This window comes from Penicillium cosmopolitanum (assembly GCF_028827165.1).
Source record: "Penicillium cosmopolitanum strain IBT 29677 chromosome Unknown utg000009l:1.0-9042332.0:1.0-9050551.0, whole genome shotgun sequence".
NCBI classification, from domain to species: Eukaryota; Fungi; Ascomycota; class Eurotiomycetes; order Eurotiales; family Aspergillaceae; genus Penicillium; species Penicillium cosmopolitanum.
Window position 1 is genome coordinate 2,430,101 of NW_026622679.1, and position 16,874 is coordinate 2,446,974.

At 50.2% G+C, this 16,874-nt stretch overlaps 7 protein-coding genes across 7 annotated transcripts; 3 read left to right on the forward strand and 4 right to left on the reverse strand.

Annotated features, from left to right (window-relative positions):
• Nucleotides 1-318: 318 nt before the first annotated feature.
• On the forward strand, nucleotides 319-2,062 carry N7509_009009 (PEX28-32 family peroxisomal membrane protein; the record flags this gene model as incomplete). Its single annotated transcript, XM_056633646.1, has 3 exons — nucleotides 319-476; nucleotides 558-692; nucleotides 769-2,062. The coding sequence occupies 3 exons, from the start codon at nucleotides 319-321 to the stop codon at nucleotides 2,060-2,062; spliced, it is 1,587 nt and encodes a 528-aa protein (XP_056484266.1).
• Nucleotides 2,063-2,281: 219 nt separating this feature from the next.
• On the reverse strand, nucleotides 2,282-3,046 carry N7509_009010 (nucleolar protein 16; the record flags this gene model as incomplete). Its single annotated transcript, XM_056633647.1, has 2 exons — nucleotides 2,282-2,846; nucleotides 2,919-3,046. The coding sequence occupies 2 exons, from the start codon at nucleotides 3,044-3,046 to the stop codon at nucleotides 2,282-2,284; spliced, it is 693 nt and encodes a 230-aa protein (XP_056484267.1).
• A 602-nt stretch (nucleotides 3,047-3,648) lies between these two features.
• On the forward strand, nucleotides 3,649-5,084 carry N7509_009011 (Zn(2+) transporter YKE4; the record flags this gene model as incomplete). Its single annotated transcript, XM_056633648.1, has 4 exons — nucleotides 3,649-3,783; nucleotides 3,861-4,011; nucleotides 4,083-5,007; nucleotides 5,069-5,084. 4 exons carry the CDS (start codon nucleotides 3,649-3,651, stop codon nucleotides 5,082-5,084), a joined length of 1,227 nt encoding a protein of 408 aa, XP_056484268.1.
• Nucleotides 5,085-5,581: 497 nt separating this feature from the next.
• Nucleotides 5,582-6,562, reverse strand: N7509_009012 (mannosyltransferase complex subunit MNN9; the record flags this gene model as incomplete). Its single annotated transcript, XM_056633649.1, has 2 exons — nucleotides 5,582-5,602; nucleotides 5,660-6,562. The coding sequence occupies 2 exons, from the start codon at nucleotides 6,560-6,562 to the stop codon at nucleotides 5,582-5,584; spliced, it is 924 nt and encodes a 307-aa protein (XP_056484269.1).
• Nucleotides 6,563-7,624: 1,062 nt separating this feature from the next.
• On the reverse strand, nucleotides 7,625-8,912 carry N7509_009013 (uncharacterized protein; the record flags this gene model as incomplete). The annotated part of the gene is made up of 5 exons (XM_056633650.1): nucleotides 7,625-8,044; nucleotides 8,112-8,385; nucleotides 8,453-8,641; nucleotides 8,684-8,693; nucleotides 8,795-8,912. 5 exons carry the CDS (start codon nucleotides 8,910-8,912, stop codon nucleotides 7,625-7,627), a joined length of 1,011 nt encoding a protein of 336 aa, XP_056484270.1.
• A 1,963-nt stretch (nucleotides 8,913-10,875) lies between these two features.
• On the reverse strand, nucleotides 10,876-14,120 carry N7509_009014 (uncharacterized protein; the record flags this gene model as incomplete). The annotated part of the gene is made up of 2 exons (XM_056633651.1): nucleotides 10,876-11,846; nucleotides 13,976-14,120. 2 exons carry the CDS (start codon nucleotides 14,118-14,120, stop codon nucleotides 10,876-10,878), a joined length of 1,116 nt encoding a protein of 371 aa, XP_056484271.1.
• A 1,542-nt stretch (nucleotides 14,121-15,662) lies between these two features.
• N7509_009015 (intradiol ring-cleavage dioxygenase) lies at nucleotides 15,663-16,686 on the forward strand (the record flags this gene model as incomplete). Its single annotated transcript, XM_056633652.1, has 3 exons — nucleotides 15,663-15,734; nucleotides 15,852-16,251; nucleotides 16,304-16,686. 3 exons carry the CDS (start codon nucleotides 15,663-15,665, stop codon nucleotides 16,684-16,686), a joined length of 855 nt encoding a protein of 284 aa, XP_056484272.1.
• Nucleotides 16,687-16,874: the final 188 nt, after the last annotated feature.

Consider the following 16,874-nt stretch of genomic DNA (forward strand, 5'->3'; position numbering starts at 1 on the left):
AGTAGTAGTGTTGACTTTGTTGAGGGTACTCCGTACTACGTAGTTCAAGTTACTACTAGTAGAAGTGTCAGTGTCAGTACAAGGTTCCCCCCTGACTCGAGCTTGTCTGGTACAGCATGTTACAATACCATACCAAAGTGACCCACCTTGGAGTGTCGATCTGACAATACGCGGTACGAGTACACCCCAGATCGCATGTGCTTGCTTTGCTCGTGCCCGAGGTTGACTGCTGACTTCCTTGCTTCTTCAACTCCGTTGTTGTACCGGTGTACTGCTGTACCATCTTATCCTGCTGTGCTGCTGATATTGCTGTCCAGCATGGACGAAGACGCTCAAGTCCTGGCAAATCGTGACGAGCCTGTCCCCGTACTGTCCATCTCGAAGCCAACGCCACAGCGTGATGGATCGCCCGATAGCGCCCACTCGAGATCATCCTCGCAGTCGAAGAACTCGATTCAAGATAGATTGTTCACCAAGTAGGTTTCGATTTGCTGGGGTTGCTCTTTGCTTTTGTTTCGTATAAAGAAGAGGTGCCAAGGTTGCTGATCGATGAACAGATTGCTGCAACAAGTCATCCCCAAGGACGATGGCGAAGATGAAGCAAATGCCGGGAATCCGCTTGCAACATCTCCCAAACGGCCAGGATTCAGTCTGCCGTTAATGTCAAACAACTTCCGCCGCTTCAACGCACGGTCAGTATGCGAACGGGGAGGGAAGGGGGGAAAGAGATATCGCTTTACCAAGACATTCACTGACAGTGGTCTATAGCATTGGAGTGGTTTTTCTATTCCAGAATCGCGTGGAGCGTGTGTTGAGCTGGAAAACCCCAACTCACACCATATCTTTCCTATTTGCTTACTCCTTCATATGTCTTGATCCCCATCTACTAATCGCCCTACCTCTGGTGGTCCTACTACTGTTCATTATGGTCCCGGCCTTCATTACTCGCCACCCACCTCCACCCTCGACCTCTACTTCAAGCACGACCCCCTACTACTCCTATGAAGGGCCAGCCCTAGCCCCTGCTACAACTATCAAACCTGCCCCGGAGACCTCCAAGGACTTCTTTCGCAACATGCGGGACTTGCAAAATGTCATGGCCGATTTCTCAGACGTCCATGATGCAACTATCTCCGTATTTGCTCCGCTCACTAACTTTGCCAACGAGAAGCTTTCCTCTACAGTCTTCCTAATCGGAACAGTGGCTGCCGCAGGGCTCTTCATGACCGCGCACCTATTACCATTGAGACTGATCATGCTGGCTGGTGGCAATGCAGCAGTCCTGGCAAACAACCCCAAAGTTCGACTCTTTTGCCAAGGATTGATGGAAGATGTTGGAAATGGGTTAGATAATCTAGATCTCCCTCTCCCTGAAGGTGGTGGGAGTAATCAAGACTTCCTCGGGGCTGCAGTCCCGTCATCACCATCTGCCGCCATGTCGACCATCGAGCAGTTGGTCGATATTTCAGTCGACACCGACCCGGAGGAACGGGAGGTAGAGATATTTGAGGTACAACATCGTGCTCCAGGGACATCGCAGTCTGGCTGGGAGAATTTCCTATTCAGCCCCCAACCCTATGACCCGCTGTCCCCATCTCGAATTGCCGGTGACCGACCTCGGGGATGTCGATTCTTCGACGACGTTCGATCTCCCCCTGGTTGGAAGTGGAAGAGCAAGAAATGGGAACTTGATCTTGATTGTCGCGAGTGGGTGGTCGAACGCATGATCACAGGGGTTGGATTTGAGGTCCCTGGTGTGACTGCAGAAGGCAGGGCGGTCATAGATGAAGTGGGAGGTTGGGTCTGGGATCTCCCAACCGAGTCCTCGGCACCTAATGAAGAGAAGGATATGACTACGATGGCTTATGGAGACCTGGATATGGACTCGCAGTCGCAGCCTCAACTGCAGGCTAGGGTTCCAGCTGGAGACTGGGAAGAGGCGGCTGCTACTTCTTACGGAGTAGGCGAATGGCGACGCAGGCGATGGGTGCGAGTCGTTCAACGCATGAATAATATTCAACCAGGGGGCACCGTCACATACTCGACCCTTGGCCATAACTGAATAATTGATGAAGAGTCATGATATCAATATCCTATTTGTATATATCCTAGTTTATACCCGGTTGACAATTCAAACCACTATACATAGTTCAAGAGTCTTCTCAGAGATGCAGAGGTATTCCCAAAGAGAAGAAAGTAGACGAGATTAAAACGCCGTATCGCCCGAACCGAATGCCAAACACACAAAGTCCTTTTTCAATCCTCACAAATTGTCTTTTTTTCATGCCTGTGCCTTCTTGCACTTATTAACCCGTCTCCGTAGATCACCCACACTTTGCTGCATGGGGTTCAACTTGCGATCACGCGCCATGGCCGCAAAGTCATCGCCATACTTCTCAACCAAGCGAAGCACCCACTCCTCTTCCCGGGTACTCTGATGCCTCGGCTTCTTCGCCTTGACACCTTGACCCTCCGCATCCGCCTGGCGCTCGAGTTGTCGGACAATAGCGGAGCCGGAGGCAGAATGCAGGATCTCCTCGTTGTCAGAGAGGTCATTGAGGGGATCATTGAGCGGGTTTGAGGCCTTGAGCTTGCGACCGCCAACCTCCATCTCGTCCTCTGGGCGAATCACACGAAGGATCGCGCCAGTCTCCGGATCGCGCTCGACCTTTGTCTCGGCAACCTCGATTTGCACATTCTTGCCGCCGTCGCTGATGTGTAGCGAGTTCGGGGTCTCGTGAGGGTCCATCTTGCTGGGGAGACGTTCGCGACCACCGGTTGGGGCGTTAAGTTTGTGCATAAGACCCAGGTTCTTGTAGTTTTGAGTCAGGGTCAGGCTCTTATCCCTGCGAAGTGATTGGAATTAGTCCCTGCATTTGCGCATGAATTGGGTATATCTCGAGGGAAGTTCTGCGTACCAGTTGTCGGCGATGATAGCGTTGCCCAGCATGTTGATTTTGCGATTGCCACTCTTGCGACGGTTGTCCTTAGGCCGGGCCTTGGACAAGCCAGACCGGTTCTTCTTTTTCTGTAGGATTTTTCCCATTGTGACTGGTTATGCTGTTATGCTGTGGTTTCCTAAGATTCCAAGGATTCGGTCGATGCAAATAATTTATCGGCGTTATCGAAACTTTTTGGTCGGCAAACATGCCAAGACTTTATGCAAACATGTACTAGTACTAATCGTACTAGTTGCATGTCTGTATAAGGGATATTCCGTACATACACCCTCAATCGGTACACTTGTTCATGGCATAATAGTGATTTCTTCTTCTCCTGATTTATAGTTCAATATATAGACTTCAGATTGATGCCGAGCGATGAAAAGACCGATTGGTTCTCGTACAAGAATGTAAACTTATCACCCATACTAGGTATGGCTTGAGGCAGTCTTCCAAGGTTTGTAACAGCGACCTGAGAGGGGTAAATGCGTCAAGTATTTATACAAAATCAACCTGGGACTGTGAAAGACAAGAAGGGACGAAAAAGAATACAAAGAGATGCCTTAGATGAGTGGTCGCTGCCAGTAGGCTTGGCAGGGTCCAAGGTGGTCCGAGCCGGCGATAAGCTGCCCGCTTAATGGGAAGTGCCCGCCCCAACTCCGAGAACTGCGGCTTGTTGTTATCCTCCTTCCAACACCCTTCTCCAATGGCTTCACGATTCTTCCCCTCGCGCCGCACGGGTCTTGCGCTCGCTGCAGGCTGCTTCCTGTTCTCCGCATTGGCTGCTGCCAACGTTCGCCCTGGAGATCTGTCTGTCAGCCAGATTGAAGAGCAATTGCAGGTATGACTGGCGAGCTGAATGAAATATCGCCGGCAGTGGCTTCTTCCCAACAAGTACAGCGTGGCTAATTGCTCTAGAATTGCCCTCTTGTGGAATCTCTCAATGAACACAAACGAGCTACTACCCCGGAAACTGCCAGTCTCACGTCGAGAATCTTCGCCGTCCTCTTCCCATCTACCCCGGCCGTGAACTCCCTCCTCGCGACCTTGTATATCTCTGGCCCTCCCAGTACGTCCTGCATCAAATATTTCTACAGAGAACCCTCTAAAAGAAACTCAATACTTATCACTTATTGCCAGACTTCCTCCTGGCACTATGCCCTCCCAACATCGACCCCTCTTCCCTATCAATCATGGTTGCCTTCGCCGTGGGAGGTCTCCTAGGTGACACACTTTTCCACCTTCTGCCGGAAATATTCCTTGGCGAGGACTCCCCAGACCACGTCAGTTTTGTCATGGTCGAGCCGAACAAGAATCTCCTCCTGGGACTGGGCATCATGGTGGGCTTCTTCACTTTCGTAGCAATGGACAAGGCCCTGCGCATCGCAACCGGCGGCCAAGGCCACGACCACTCACACGGTCACACCCACGAGGACTCTACCACCGCTTCATCTACCGGCGCCAACACTAATGGCCAATCGGGTGAACTGAAGCAGCGCAAATCAACCAAATCAGCCCAGGAGGATGGGTCCAAGGACGAGACTACCGAAAAGGAAATCAACCCCAGTGTCAAGATGGCCGGATACCTCAACCTTATTGCGGACTTCACGCACAACATCACCGACGGCCTGGCTCTCTCATCATCTTTCTATGCCTCCCCCACTATTGGCGCAACCACCACCGTTGCCGTCTTTTTCCACGAAATCCCGCATGAGGTCGGTGACTTTGCTCTGCTGGTGCAGTCGGGATTCTCGAAGCGCAAGGCCATGGGTGCGCAGTTTGTCACGGCCGTCGGGGCTTTCTTGGGTACTCTGATTGGAATTGCGGTACAGGAATTTGGCGGCCACGGCGATGTACTTGAAGATAGCACTGTCTCTGGTCTCTGGGGAACTAGCCTGTCCTGGGGTGATATGCTTTTGCCTTTTACTGCGGGTACCTTCCTATATGTCGGTACAGTGGCAGTTATCCCCGAGTTGCTGGAGACGGGCAAGGACAAGGGGGCCGAGATTCGCAAGACTCTTACCCAGTTTTTGGCCGTTGCTGTTGGAGCAGGAATTATGCTTGCGTGAGTCGTCCCGTCTCTAATGTCTATAATATTTGAAACCTACTAATGCTTTGCCACCTAGAATCTCTTGGGATTAGACCTGCTTTGCTAAAGCATAGGAACGACAACCCTCTCGCTCCCTGCCATTCCGCATCAGCGTGATATCAAAGATAATGATGAGAGGATTATCTTAATTTCTAGTGAATAGAATTTAGTTAAAATCCTAGTAGTGTCGAAAATTTACAGTTTCGCAGAATGCATCCGGTGCTGACATCTCATTCGTGTATTGAGTTCCCAATGACTAGATTGATGGCACGCCCGACTCCAACAAACAAAGATAACAACTTGAATGTCTTCCCACAAACAAGACGAAAGAAATCAGCCTGATTGTCCTAGGCATGCCCAAGAGAAAGACGAAGATAGATACTGAAAATGACCCTAGGAGCCTAATTTGGCCCATGTAAACAAAAACGCCGACACATGTTGATGAAAATGCATTTCCTCACAACAAGAACAGATAGGATGCAGACCGCTGCGCTCAGCGCGCGATGCATACATTCATACATGCTAGCTACAGGTGGTGGGATTGACCCATTCACTCGTTATAATGATAAATCTGAAAAAGGGGGAACTGTTAGTAAAGACAGATACAATCAAAGCAAATTCCACTTACGAGATAATCCGGCAGACCAAAGACCTCGTACCCCAACCGACGAGCCATCTTGGCAAATCCCTCCGTTTCAACGAGGTGGAAAAATGGGAAGGCAGGGAACATGGCGCCGTCACGGTGGACATCAGCTTTGACCATCAAGGCAGTACCACCGACTCCATCGAGGGCGAGGAGACGTCCAGGATCAAGGGCCTTGAGGTCAGCCAGGTAGGCCATTAGCGTGCGGTAGGTGGGCAGCTCATGGTATCCCTCTAGTAGGATATCGTCTGGGCCCATTTGCTTGGCGAGTTCCTGTGCCTGCTCGCTGTCTATCCAGGAGTTAAAGTCGTATGGGCGGATATCCCACTTGCGAGACTGAGTATCGTAGTACCGCTGGAAGCAGTTTGGGACAATGACGGGTTGGTTGTGGCTTGTTAGATCCTGAATTAACGAGGTGGGTGTTTCGACGATGTCGGCATCTAACCAGAGGACCCACGAAGTGCTGGGACCTAGGGTAGTGAAGACGAGGCTGTTCCGGGCGCGACTCATTGACTCGCGACGCTCTTTCTGGGCCGAGAGTTTGTGCCGGACTTTTTCGTCTTGGGAGGTGAGGGGTGGATCGAAGTCTTGACGGAGGATGGAGATGCTTGCGAAGCGATTGTCGATGGGACCATTTTGGGTCTTCGAGATGGCCTTTTCCAGGGCAGCAATTGCGGCATTTCCGGCTTTTGTTTTGGGTGCGATGAAGCCGAGGGAAATGAGCTCATGTGGGTAGCTCAGTTTCTCCAGGTTGTCCCAGTATTGTTGGTAGAAGCGGGCGAGTGGGGTGAGGATGAGGATGCGCTCGCCGTTGGCGATGGAGTCGCTTGTGCTGGTGAGGTTGTTGAGATTGTAATGCACCACGGGCGGGGGGAGCTTGCATGCCATTGCTGCGGTGGGATTGCGATTTGAGGAAGGGTTGTGTGGGTGGGGAGAGATGATGTTCGGCGGCGTTTTGTTGGCGTTGACGCGATGAGGCCGCCTCGGCGGGTGTGGAGGGAGAAGAAGGGGTTGAAGGGCTGAGTATGAAACAGATGAAGCCGAAGGCAAGCAGTGCAGCCAGAAGTAGGCTAATTGGGCTCGTACGTCGCATCGAGCGTGCGACGGCCATGGCCGTTCCCTTTTCCTGTGGATTGTTTGACTAGGTTCAAGTTGATGCGAGAGGTCTTGGCTGATGCCAACGTCGCACTTGTTGTCGATCACCCGTGCCTGAGGCAAGCCAGAGGGTCCAGACCGTCAGACCGTGAGATGGTGATGAGATGGTGAGACCTGCTCTTCAGAGATGACCAAAAGGTTGAAACCAAAAGGAAACCTGCATGTTCTATACCACTGGGAAAGGGAAAAGAGAAGAAGGAAAAAAAAGAGTCAAGACTCTCGAGATTGAAATTGCCCGTCGCTCTCCGGAAAGAGGATGCCTCCGTGCTAGCTACTCCACCCTAATCTACTACCAGTACTATTACTACTTCTCTATTAGCCAACCGTTGGCGAATCATTATCACGGAAACACCCTCAGCCACGCGCTGACCCAATGACAGCTGGTAGCTGCGAATCGGAGACAATCCCTCTGTTCTGGCGGAATCCCCAAAACAGCTTGCTGGAGGCCGACGGTGGCCGCGTTCGGCCAGAAGATCAACATTCCATCTGTGCAGTCACATATCCCAGTCATTAGATCAAATTGTCGGCCAATGGCGAATTCAAGAGCTATCATATATGATTGAGTAACTAATTGAGTGGTCAGTTTAGCAGCAAACTCGACAGTTACTGTCTTATCCTACTACATCTTTACTAGTAGTATCCCACCATTACTATACTACTAGTATATGTAACGCCAAGAACTTTTCTAAACCGACACATTCTCCAGACAATGCATTAGGAAAAACAATCCGCTAGCAAAATGAGCCTAGTCTCTACTTTTCATGAGCGCTTCTAGGTATATACATAGTATACAAATCAGAAATTCATCCGCATTACTCCCTCAAATGCCACCAAGGCCATCGCATTCGCCGGGAATGCTCTGAGGAAGCAGGGTACAAAGCCGCGCCAGTATCCTCGCCAGCCACGCTCTTGGAAGACAGTTCGTGCTGCGTCCTTCCAGCCTCGGAACTGCCTCTGTCCGTCATTAAGTTTGCCGCCCATCGGGTCAACCATGAGCCGTTGCTTCACCACATCGGAAGGGTACGAGGTAAGCCAGAAGATCTGGGCAGAGATTCCGCCTGCCCAGAAGTTTATTAGGGGCGCGGACATGTCGGTGTTTTGTTTCATGTAGCGTGTGAGAACGTCGTATGAGCCCCACCAAAAGAAGAAAAAGGAGCGGAATAGGATGGTTGCAAAGAGTCCGCGGTAAACACCGCGAATGCCATGTGTGCTAAGCTGTTTCTTCGTCAGCTGGTTGTTTACAGGAGGATACCACGTCGGAGCCCTCGTTTCTTTCACATACAATCTTGCGGAGACAGTCAATCGGGCCGCTATACATGCGCTTGGTCTTGTCCGCGGCGTACTGAACTTGAAGCCGGGCCTTGATGTGTTCGACGGGCGCAGCGATAAAAGAGACGGTTGTGCCGGCCATGATACCCGCAATACCGTGACCAAAGGATGGGAGGGTCTTCAGATCGGGTTGACTGCGGCAGAATGGGATATAAGAGCGTAAATGAGATTGAGAAAAGACGTTCTCAAGCAGTAGTCGCCGGTAGAGCGTCAATGAGCCAAGCATGCTGTTCTCTCAGCGTTAGTTCCTGCTCAAAGCTGTGGCTCACTCGTCGCTCTCCAGGCAATACTCACACAGAGTCCATGACCATCCATCCGACCAGCGGAGGCGTAGCACCCTTGTACAGGCCCCTCACACCTTCTTTCCGCACTGTCTGTAGCGTACAATCCAATGGTCCCTTGAAATGTCCATCCTTGCTGGTCTGAAGCCGGACCTTGACGGTATCAAATCTACCGCGTATGCCGTCAGTTATTGTGGATTTGCTATGGGTCGGTAGTAGCAGGGGGGGCTGGAATAGAACATACGGATGGCCAACTAGAGGTAGCAATTTGTTAGCAGAAAGCAAAAAAACAATTGGGAAAGGGTGATTGGCTCGAGATCAGAGCGGCGCAGTATAGGTTCGAGGATCAACTTACCACTCAGCTTTGTGATTCCGGAAAACACACCCGCCACGAAACCCTTGTAGTCCTTCTTATTTGTCGCAACGGGCGCAGATGTAGGTGGATCCTGTACGGGCGCCTGCGCCGATGACATTTTGAATCAAGATTGGAGAGAGTGATGCGATGCGTCAGCGGCGCCTTGATCTGATTTAGCGTGAAGCGCGTGCGACGGGGGAGGGTCCGGGTCTAACGACAATGCTGACGATCGCGGGGAATGGGAGATGCGTTGGAAGTGTTGACGGATGTTCTGGGGACTTAATTCTGGGGAATCCGGAGCAATTGGGGAGGAGAGGAGGGAGAGTTAAGCTGCTTCTTCAAATTAAGCCCTGAAGGGCCCCGCATCGTTCCTCCGGGGAGCGAGGGCTGACCTCCGGGCTCCGCTTTTTATGCCTCAGGTATCGCTTTTGGTGGCGTTCGACTAGGAACTATACAAAAAGTATGTTCCTGGATCGGCCAAGGCTGGGGATTTGCTCATTTGCGAAGTCGTATACTCGGCTCATTGCTCGCTTTTGCTGCTGGTAGGTTTCAAAGAGAGGGGGGGGGGGGGTGGATGGACTCACCGAAGCCGGGGGTGGGTAGTATGTGCAAGGAGTGCTGGGGTGACTACAGCCTAGAGTCTAGAGTGTATTAATGGCGCAGTGCAGAAGGGGGTGGGGGAGTGTAGGGGTGGGAAAGGCCAAGGTAGGAAAGGAGTGAACTATTGCCGGTGGTTAGTATAGTTCTCAGGTGAGCTTGTATCGCCAGAGGTTTGAGCGAGCAATGAGCATAGAGTGAGGTTGAGCAGAATCCTGTGGCCAAAGTTAATAGTTAAATTAGTAATAATATGACGAGGCGGAGGAGGAACAGGGGGAGAAGCAGGAGGAGGAGCAGGAAGTAGTGATGATATAAAAGCCTTGCGGATAAGAGGAAGCAGATGGGGATATGGATGGAGATGGGGAGAATGAAAAAGAGTCTGGGGAGTAAGTCAGAAGGGAAAGGAAGAAGGAAGAATGGAAAGAGGGAAGAAGGGAAGAAGGGAAGAAGGGAAGAAGGGAAGAAGGGAAGAAGGGAAGAAGGGAAGAAGGGAAGAAGGGCTGATTGTTATACTACTACTACTACTACTACCCTAGGGTACTCGTAATACTAAGAGTCCGCATCCTAAATAGGCTCCTTCCTTCCCGGCCAACCAGGGAAAGACAACATATTCAATGACTAGACCCATTCGGGATATTGAAACCATGGGAACAGAGTAGCCTATATAGTACTAGTAGCTTTGAAGTTTGCTACATGACAACCTTGGAATACCGTACGGATGAGGTATACCTTGGTTCAACAACCATCCGTTTGTCACAAGAAGGAGTCCTATAGTTGGACCCTTTCTCTTATCGCATAATGCCCAGGCATCTGTAAAAATACCTTGCCAGAGTGAAAACCTCTCCAGATAGAAAATGTAAGCTCAATACTCGGGCTGTACTCAGAGAACGATGAATTAAAGTTTGTAGGGGAAATTTCCGGTGGCTACGTCTGGCGCCGATGGTTGTACACTTCACCATGCATGATACTAATCTGGGAAGGTTGACACCCGATCCCAATTGGCCGAAGAAAGCCAATTGGTGCCACCGTCCACTACGCACAGAATTTCAGTACTAGGTCTCCCATATATTGGACGTGGGGCGCACTTTAGTGAATATATGCAATGAGTAGGCCAGTTCTGGACGGTATATGGTTTATGAGTCTCCATATGTGGAGATCGGGGTATTATAGATACATGAATCGTGATGCAGAAGGAACATAAGATCTGGGGCAAAGAGGGGGTGTGTACTGTTCACCCGTGCCAAGGAAAGGGAACTCCAGGCAAGGCAATGCCAACCTGGTATCTGTTTTCGAATAGAGTGAAGATGGTGTGACCAAACTCCGAGCCAGCAAGGGAATGGCAAGATGAAGCGCATAGAAATGGCCAAAAGAACACCAATTTCTGATGCAGTAGCAGCAGCTGCAGCGGAATCACGCGGAAGGAAACTTGTGAAGCATAGGGACAAAAGATAAACCAGAGAGGAATGCAAGCCAGAGGCTAATTATCACCGACTGAAGGCCGCTTTGCGCTTGCGAGCCTTCTCATTCTCGCGGGCGATCAGTTTATCGATCATATCTGGTGTAGGTCCTGACTGTGGCTTTGAATTCTCACGAGGGGTGCGGTGGTCCGTTGCACCGGAGGACCCGGCTCCCAGATAGTCATTGGCTTCCAGGGCCAAGGGCGTGACGGGACCCGGGCTGAGGAGAGGGTCAAGACGGGGAGCCTCCGGGCTCTGGTGGGAACCGTCGAGAAGATCACGATATTGCCATTTCATATCGCGGGAATTCGACGAGGGCCAGTAGTTGTGTTGCCGCGTTTGTCGTGGGGATGGAGGTTGGCCAGCAGCGCTGTGGCCGGACGGAGTAGACTGATAGACAGCGGGGTGGAAGCGAGGCAAGTTGCCGAGATGAAAGCCTGGCATGGACTTGGCGGAGTTTTGAGTACGAGAGCGCGAGGGCTGCGGGGAACTGGGACGTCGTGGAGACATGACAGGGGAACCGGCTGGTGAGACGAAGGGAGAATGGTCGGAGCGCATTCTTGGATATCGGGAACGATAACCTGATCGGGAATTCGAGAGGTGCCTGGACTTTGCCGATGATGAGGCACGCTCCCAGTCTTCAAAATAGGAGTGTTTATCGAAACGGCCGGTCAGCGGGGTGACGGGGAGATCGTCCTCGTAGAGTGAACCGCGGCGGCGGGGGATTTGAATGGGACGAGTAGAAGAAGAAGAGAGAGATAGAGACTCCAAGGCGTCAATTGGAGGATCCGAGCGCCGGGAGTAGTGCGGACGGTAACGACGAGGGCGTGGGGAAGGCGAAAGAGAGGGGGAAGGTGGGTTATAAGTGGATGAAGTGGCCGTTAGGTCTCGCAAGGAGGAGAGAGAGACGGGAGTGGGGTATCCGTGCTTGAGGAATAAACTCTCAAGATGATCGCGCGGTCGATATGGCAGCGAACGAGGAGAAGCAGAGGAGAGGCCTAAGATGCAGGCGATCAGATATGGAATGAAACCGAGAATGTCACACGTGTCGAGCGGAAACCCGCGGAGACAGGCGGAGAATGTTGAAATTGTGGTGTGTTGTTGGATAGAATAGTAACAAGGGTGAAGAAGAGAAGAGAAGTCAAGTCAACTTACTGCCGTGAGAAGTAAGGGAAGAGGGGTAAGAATCGGAAGAAGATTGCGATGAGGAAGGACGGGAGTATTTTACTTGTTTTCTTCGCATCTGCAAAGGAAGTCATGGAATATGTTAGTGCGTCGCTCTTTCCTCAAATTATTGTGGCTTTCCTAATCCGGGGGCCGCCTTGTATCTCGGTCCGCATGTCGTCATTGGCTCCACACACTCTTTTCTTTCCGTCCACACACCACTCACACACTATGCACTCTGCACTCGTACTCACTCCCCTCCGTCCCTTTTTGCTCTTCCGCCGTACACGCGCCAACCGATATCCTCCGGAGTTGATTCACTTCACTCACTTTGAATCCAGTCTCATTCCTCCCTCCCGAGACGGTGCGGTTGGTGGCATTCAGCCAGTGACTTCCGTCTTCCCGTTTATTCCGTGATTCCGTTCTAGACCACTTTGCAAACCTGGGTTTTCAACTGTGGGGCACCAAGGCGCAAATCGCGAATCGAGGACCTCGCTAGTCTGCGGGCCGTCGCGACAGGATTGAGGATTGATCTGTAATGTCGTGCTGATACGGATCACTCTGGAGACAGTCGGAAAGCGAACCGAGAAAAAGAAAAGAAAAAAAGATCGCTCTCTCTGCCTTCTTCTATCATCAGACAGCAGGAGAAAGAAAAAAGAGAGTCACAGAAACAGAGAAAGATGAGTCTTCTTTTAAATGAACTATCTGCCAGGCACCGGTGAAACCCCTTTGCCCAGGTACACCACCATTTCTCCACGCGGCATCACCGGATGACCTGAGATACTGTATCTACGCTTCTTTCCAAGGCACAGCGACACATTGGAGAGTGATATACCCCCATCACTTTACAATTCCGATCATGCACCGTCCCGATCCAGCTGCAGTGGCTGGCCCCAACTGGGCAAAGGAGGGCGATGATCCAAACACCAGGCGCGGTTGATCGCCCGGGGTCATGCGTGAAGACGACCATCCCCGGTCATCCCGCAAAGTGATTCGCACGCGTCCGCGTCCTTCGTGGCTGACATCCCGGGCACTAGCGACTGCGCCAACGACCGTTCGGTGCCCGCTAGTGTTGGTCAGTGCTCCATAGAGGGGGATCGATCGCTCGGGGTTGTAGTATCCAGCCAACCACTATTCGTCCTCCCCTTCAACCTCTCCGATCAGCCGACACCTATCACCTCGCGAGGAGAGAGGAAACCGCGCACGCTGACTGGCTGTAATCCATGACGCATGTCACCTCTTCTTTCCTACTTTACTACTTTTTATCTTTTTTTGCTTTTTGCCATTTCCGGTAATTTACTTCTTTCAGGACCCGTGAGTGTGGGTGTCTCGGATGGATGCTGAGTGACTCGCCGTGATGGTGGCTCTGTTTACTACCCCACCACCCTCAAAGAAAGAGCTATGAGTCAGGAGGCGTTCAATGCGCAGGGTGGAGGCAAGCTGAATTTCTTCAGGTCTAGCTCGAACCGCAAGACTGGATCGATCTGGCATCTAGTCTGGCTACGACAGACGGGGACTTGCAGCACCAAGTAACGATCGGCGATGATTTATCCGAAGGCTGCTTCCCCCTGATACTTGATGACGGAGAGCTGAGCAGAACAGAGTTTCCAAATGCAACTCTCCGGGAAGGAATGTAGTCTAGCCCTCCTTGAGTCGCCGCCAGATGCCAGATGGGAGGCCAGTATTGGAGCTACCACTCACATAGTACACATGGAGTAGTGGTTGTCGAAAAGACAGTGGCTCAGCGGAGGTTAGATCGGTGTAGCCTTGCTGATGATACCCCTGCATGACCTCCAGCCCTAATGCATGCCAGAGAGTCTTTCTAGGAGCGAAGGGCCGACAGAACAAAAAAGAGAAACAAAATCAGGGAATACTAGTAGCTAAACGAGGAGCCTATCGTCTGAAATGTCTTGAGCGTATTATATGCTGGTCGGCGATCCCGTGAGATGCTCATTCCACGAACTCACACCATCAAACTTTCTAAAAGTAGCGTCTAGCGCGCTCATCAGGAAAACGGCTGGTATAAGAGGTGGAAGCAGAGCAGATGAGGAGGGGCTAGCGGCCAGGACCGCCCTCTTGACTGGATACGATGACCAAAGACTGCCCATGTGGCATTCAGGTTTCATTCAGCACATTCCATTCACTACGAGTTCATTCCAGATAATTTCTGCAATATGGTGGAGATGCGGGATTTACAGAAGACTGGTGTGGGGAGCCTATTAATTTTCGTTGCCCAATATACGGGAGGTTATTGCTCTTTTTTGGCAGCTGAATATTCGACCTGTTTAACCTTTTTAACTATTTATCTCATTTGTGGCTGTTGCAGTCCGCGGAGCCTCCGTGGGTTTGCGTGAAACAAGAGCTGTGGTGACAGCATGGAGGTTATTTTAACTATGAGGGGTTAGAATGTGAACTCATGATCTACTAGAAGTGACCAACAAGGATATACCAAGGGCAACTTCCAGAATAGCTGGCATAGACACGTTTGTTAAAATATGAAACCTCAAAAATCACCTTTCTCGGGCAGCCGACAAGAGGAGCCATGAAACTGAGCTAAATCCAATATAGCTTGCTTCGGCTTTTAGACCCCTACTACTACACGGAACCTCAGAATCTGTCCTTTCTTCACTGTAACTCACCGTCCTCATCCCACATTTATCTACACTCTAGGTCGCTCGATTGAATTCCCCCTCACCAGCTACTTGTACATACTAAAGATAGGAGCAAAATCTTTGATTTTTGTATCGTGGGCTGTTTTTGCTGTCCACAGACTCGCTCTGGATACTTAAGTGTACAACACAGAGCTACAGCTGCTGTGGTGATTGAAATACATGCACTCGCGAGTCAGATACTTCTCGACAAGGCTTCTAAATAAGAAACTACGTACGTCATATGTCTTGCTGCTATTTTCATATCGGATGGGCTGTCTCGGCGCGCTGTGATTATCGGTTCTGACCGAGCGATGGTGGCTCAGCATTCAAGATACGAGCAAGCATGGGTTTCTCATAATAGGAGTGCTTAGATAGACCCGAGTCACCGTCAAAAAATGGCCCTTAATTCCAAGGTTCGATCAGATAGAAGATTTTGTCGTCGGTCCTGTCAAGAAGTCTTCAACTTATACAGGTTCTAATAACGAGCCCAGTCTCTGTATTCGACAGCCAAGGATAAACTTATTCCATGTTCGTGTGACTAGGAGTGTAGACAAATAAGAATTTTGTTTTGAAAGATTTGAGATTATTCTGGAATTCATAGCGATTCGGAAGATGGTCAAATCCACTACTAGTGATTTATCATCCCAGGTTAATTCAACACGCGTCACATCTATCGGCTTCCAGATCTGAATGCAATATAGTATCATTTAACGGAGGAAATGGAAACTTCAAATCCGTAGTTGGTCTCCACTGCATCGGGTCAGCATCACCGATAATATGGTTATACTTTGACCCACAACCAAGACTTCTACTATCGATACCTAGGTATTTCTTCCGATAGAGTCACGGTCCTTTGAATATCATTCTACTAGTGTATATTTATATGGGTGAGCCCTCTTCTAGTGGTAAAAGGCTGTATGTCACGGAAGATGATCAGTATCCTTCAAGTTTATTCATAATGCAGATGATATATACTGTATTCTCGATTGTACTTTTGGGATGTCTGGCAATGACGCACCCCGACAGGCATCAAATACTAAATCACGAGAATATCGCTTGAAGCTCTGCAATGTCTCAGCAATGTCGCCAGAAGGTGACCAAATTCCACCAGAACCGCTGGGATAGAAATATAGCTCGACGCTGACATGACAACTACACCACCTGGGCAACTACACTATCTACACCGAGGCACCTTACTACGACGTGATCCCGAATGATACATGGGTGTTAACACCAGAAGGGATTTCAGGACCTTACGTATACCCACCTTCTCAGACCCTTTGCCAAGATATAACAGAAAATCAGCCAGGTGTACCCTTGTGGCTTGACATTGGTATCATTGATATGGATACATGCGATCCTCTCAGTGATTTTTTGGTTGATATATGGCACTGCAATGCCACAGGATCATACTCCAGTTTCACAGGCCTTTCGCCCAATATACCATTCCCACAACTCCTACAGGAACTGAATATCTCTAACTGTCAGATGGGACTCACTGATATTCATACTGATCGCTCTACCTGGCTACGAGGACTTTGGCCCACTGATAGCCACGGGATTACGGCAATGAAAACTATTTTTCCCGGTATGTGACCACGCCTTTTGGGGGGGAATTCTGGTGCTAATGTTCGCTCAAGGATTTTATGACGACCGTTCGATTCACATTCACGTTCAGGTACATCCTAGCTGGAAGCTGCGTGAGAATGGAACAATCGTTACCGGTAACACTATCAGCACTGGACAGATCTATTTCCCGGAGAAGGTTTCTGCGGCAATCATGGCACTTGAGCCCTATGCGTCCCACACGCAGATTGCTCGCATAAAAAACGCGGAGGACCCTTTATTTTCAATGGATTCGGCGGGTGGATTTAATCCTATTATCCATATCGTCCCTGTTGATCAGAAAAGTGTAACACAGGGGATGGTTGGGTATATCACTCTTGGTGTGGATACAACACTTATTAGGAATGGTAGCCAACCATGGGAAAGTGGAAGAAAGCTGGATACTAGACTGATATGAGTAAGCGGGAGTTATTATTTCCATACTGTGTAATTGAAAAGAAGTCGGAGCCAATACATCTCACGTACCATGTACGCCACATGACTTTGCCTCAACCAATACCAAACGTATGATTTGGACTTCTGCTTTCTAATATCAATTGCAATATTCAATCTGTAACAAACATCAGAGGATACCGGAATATAGAT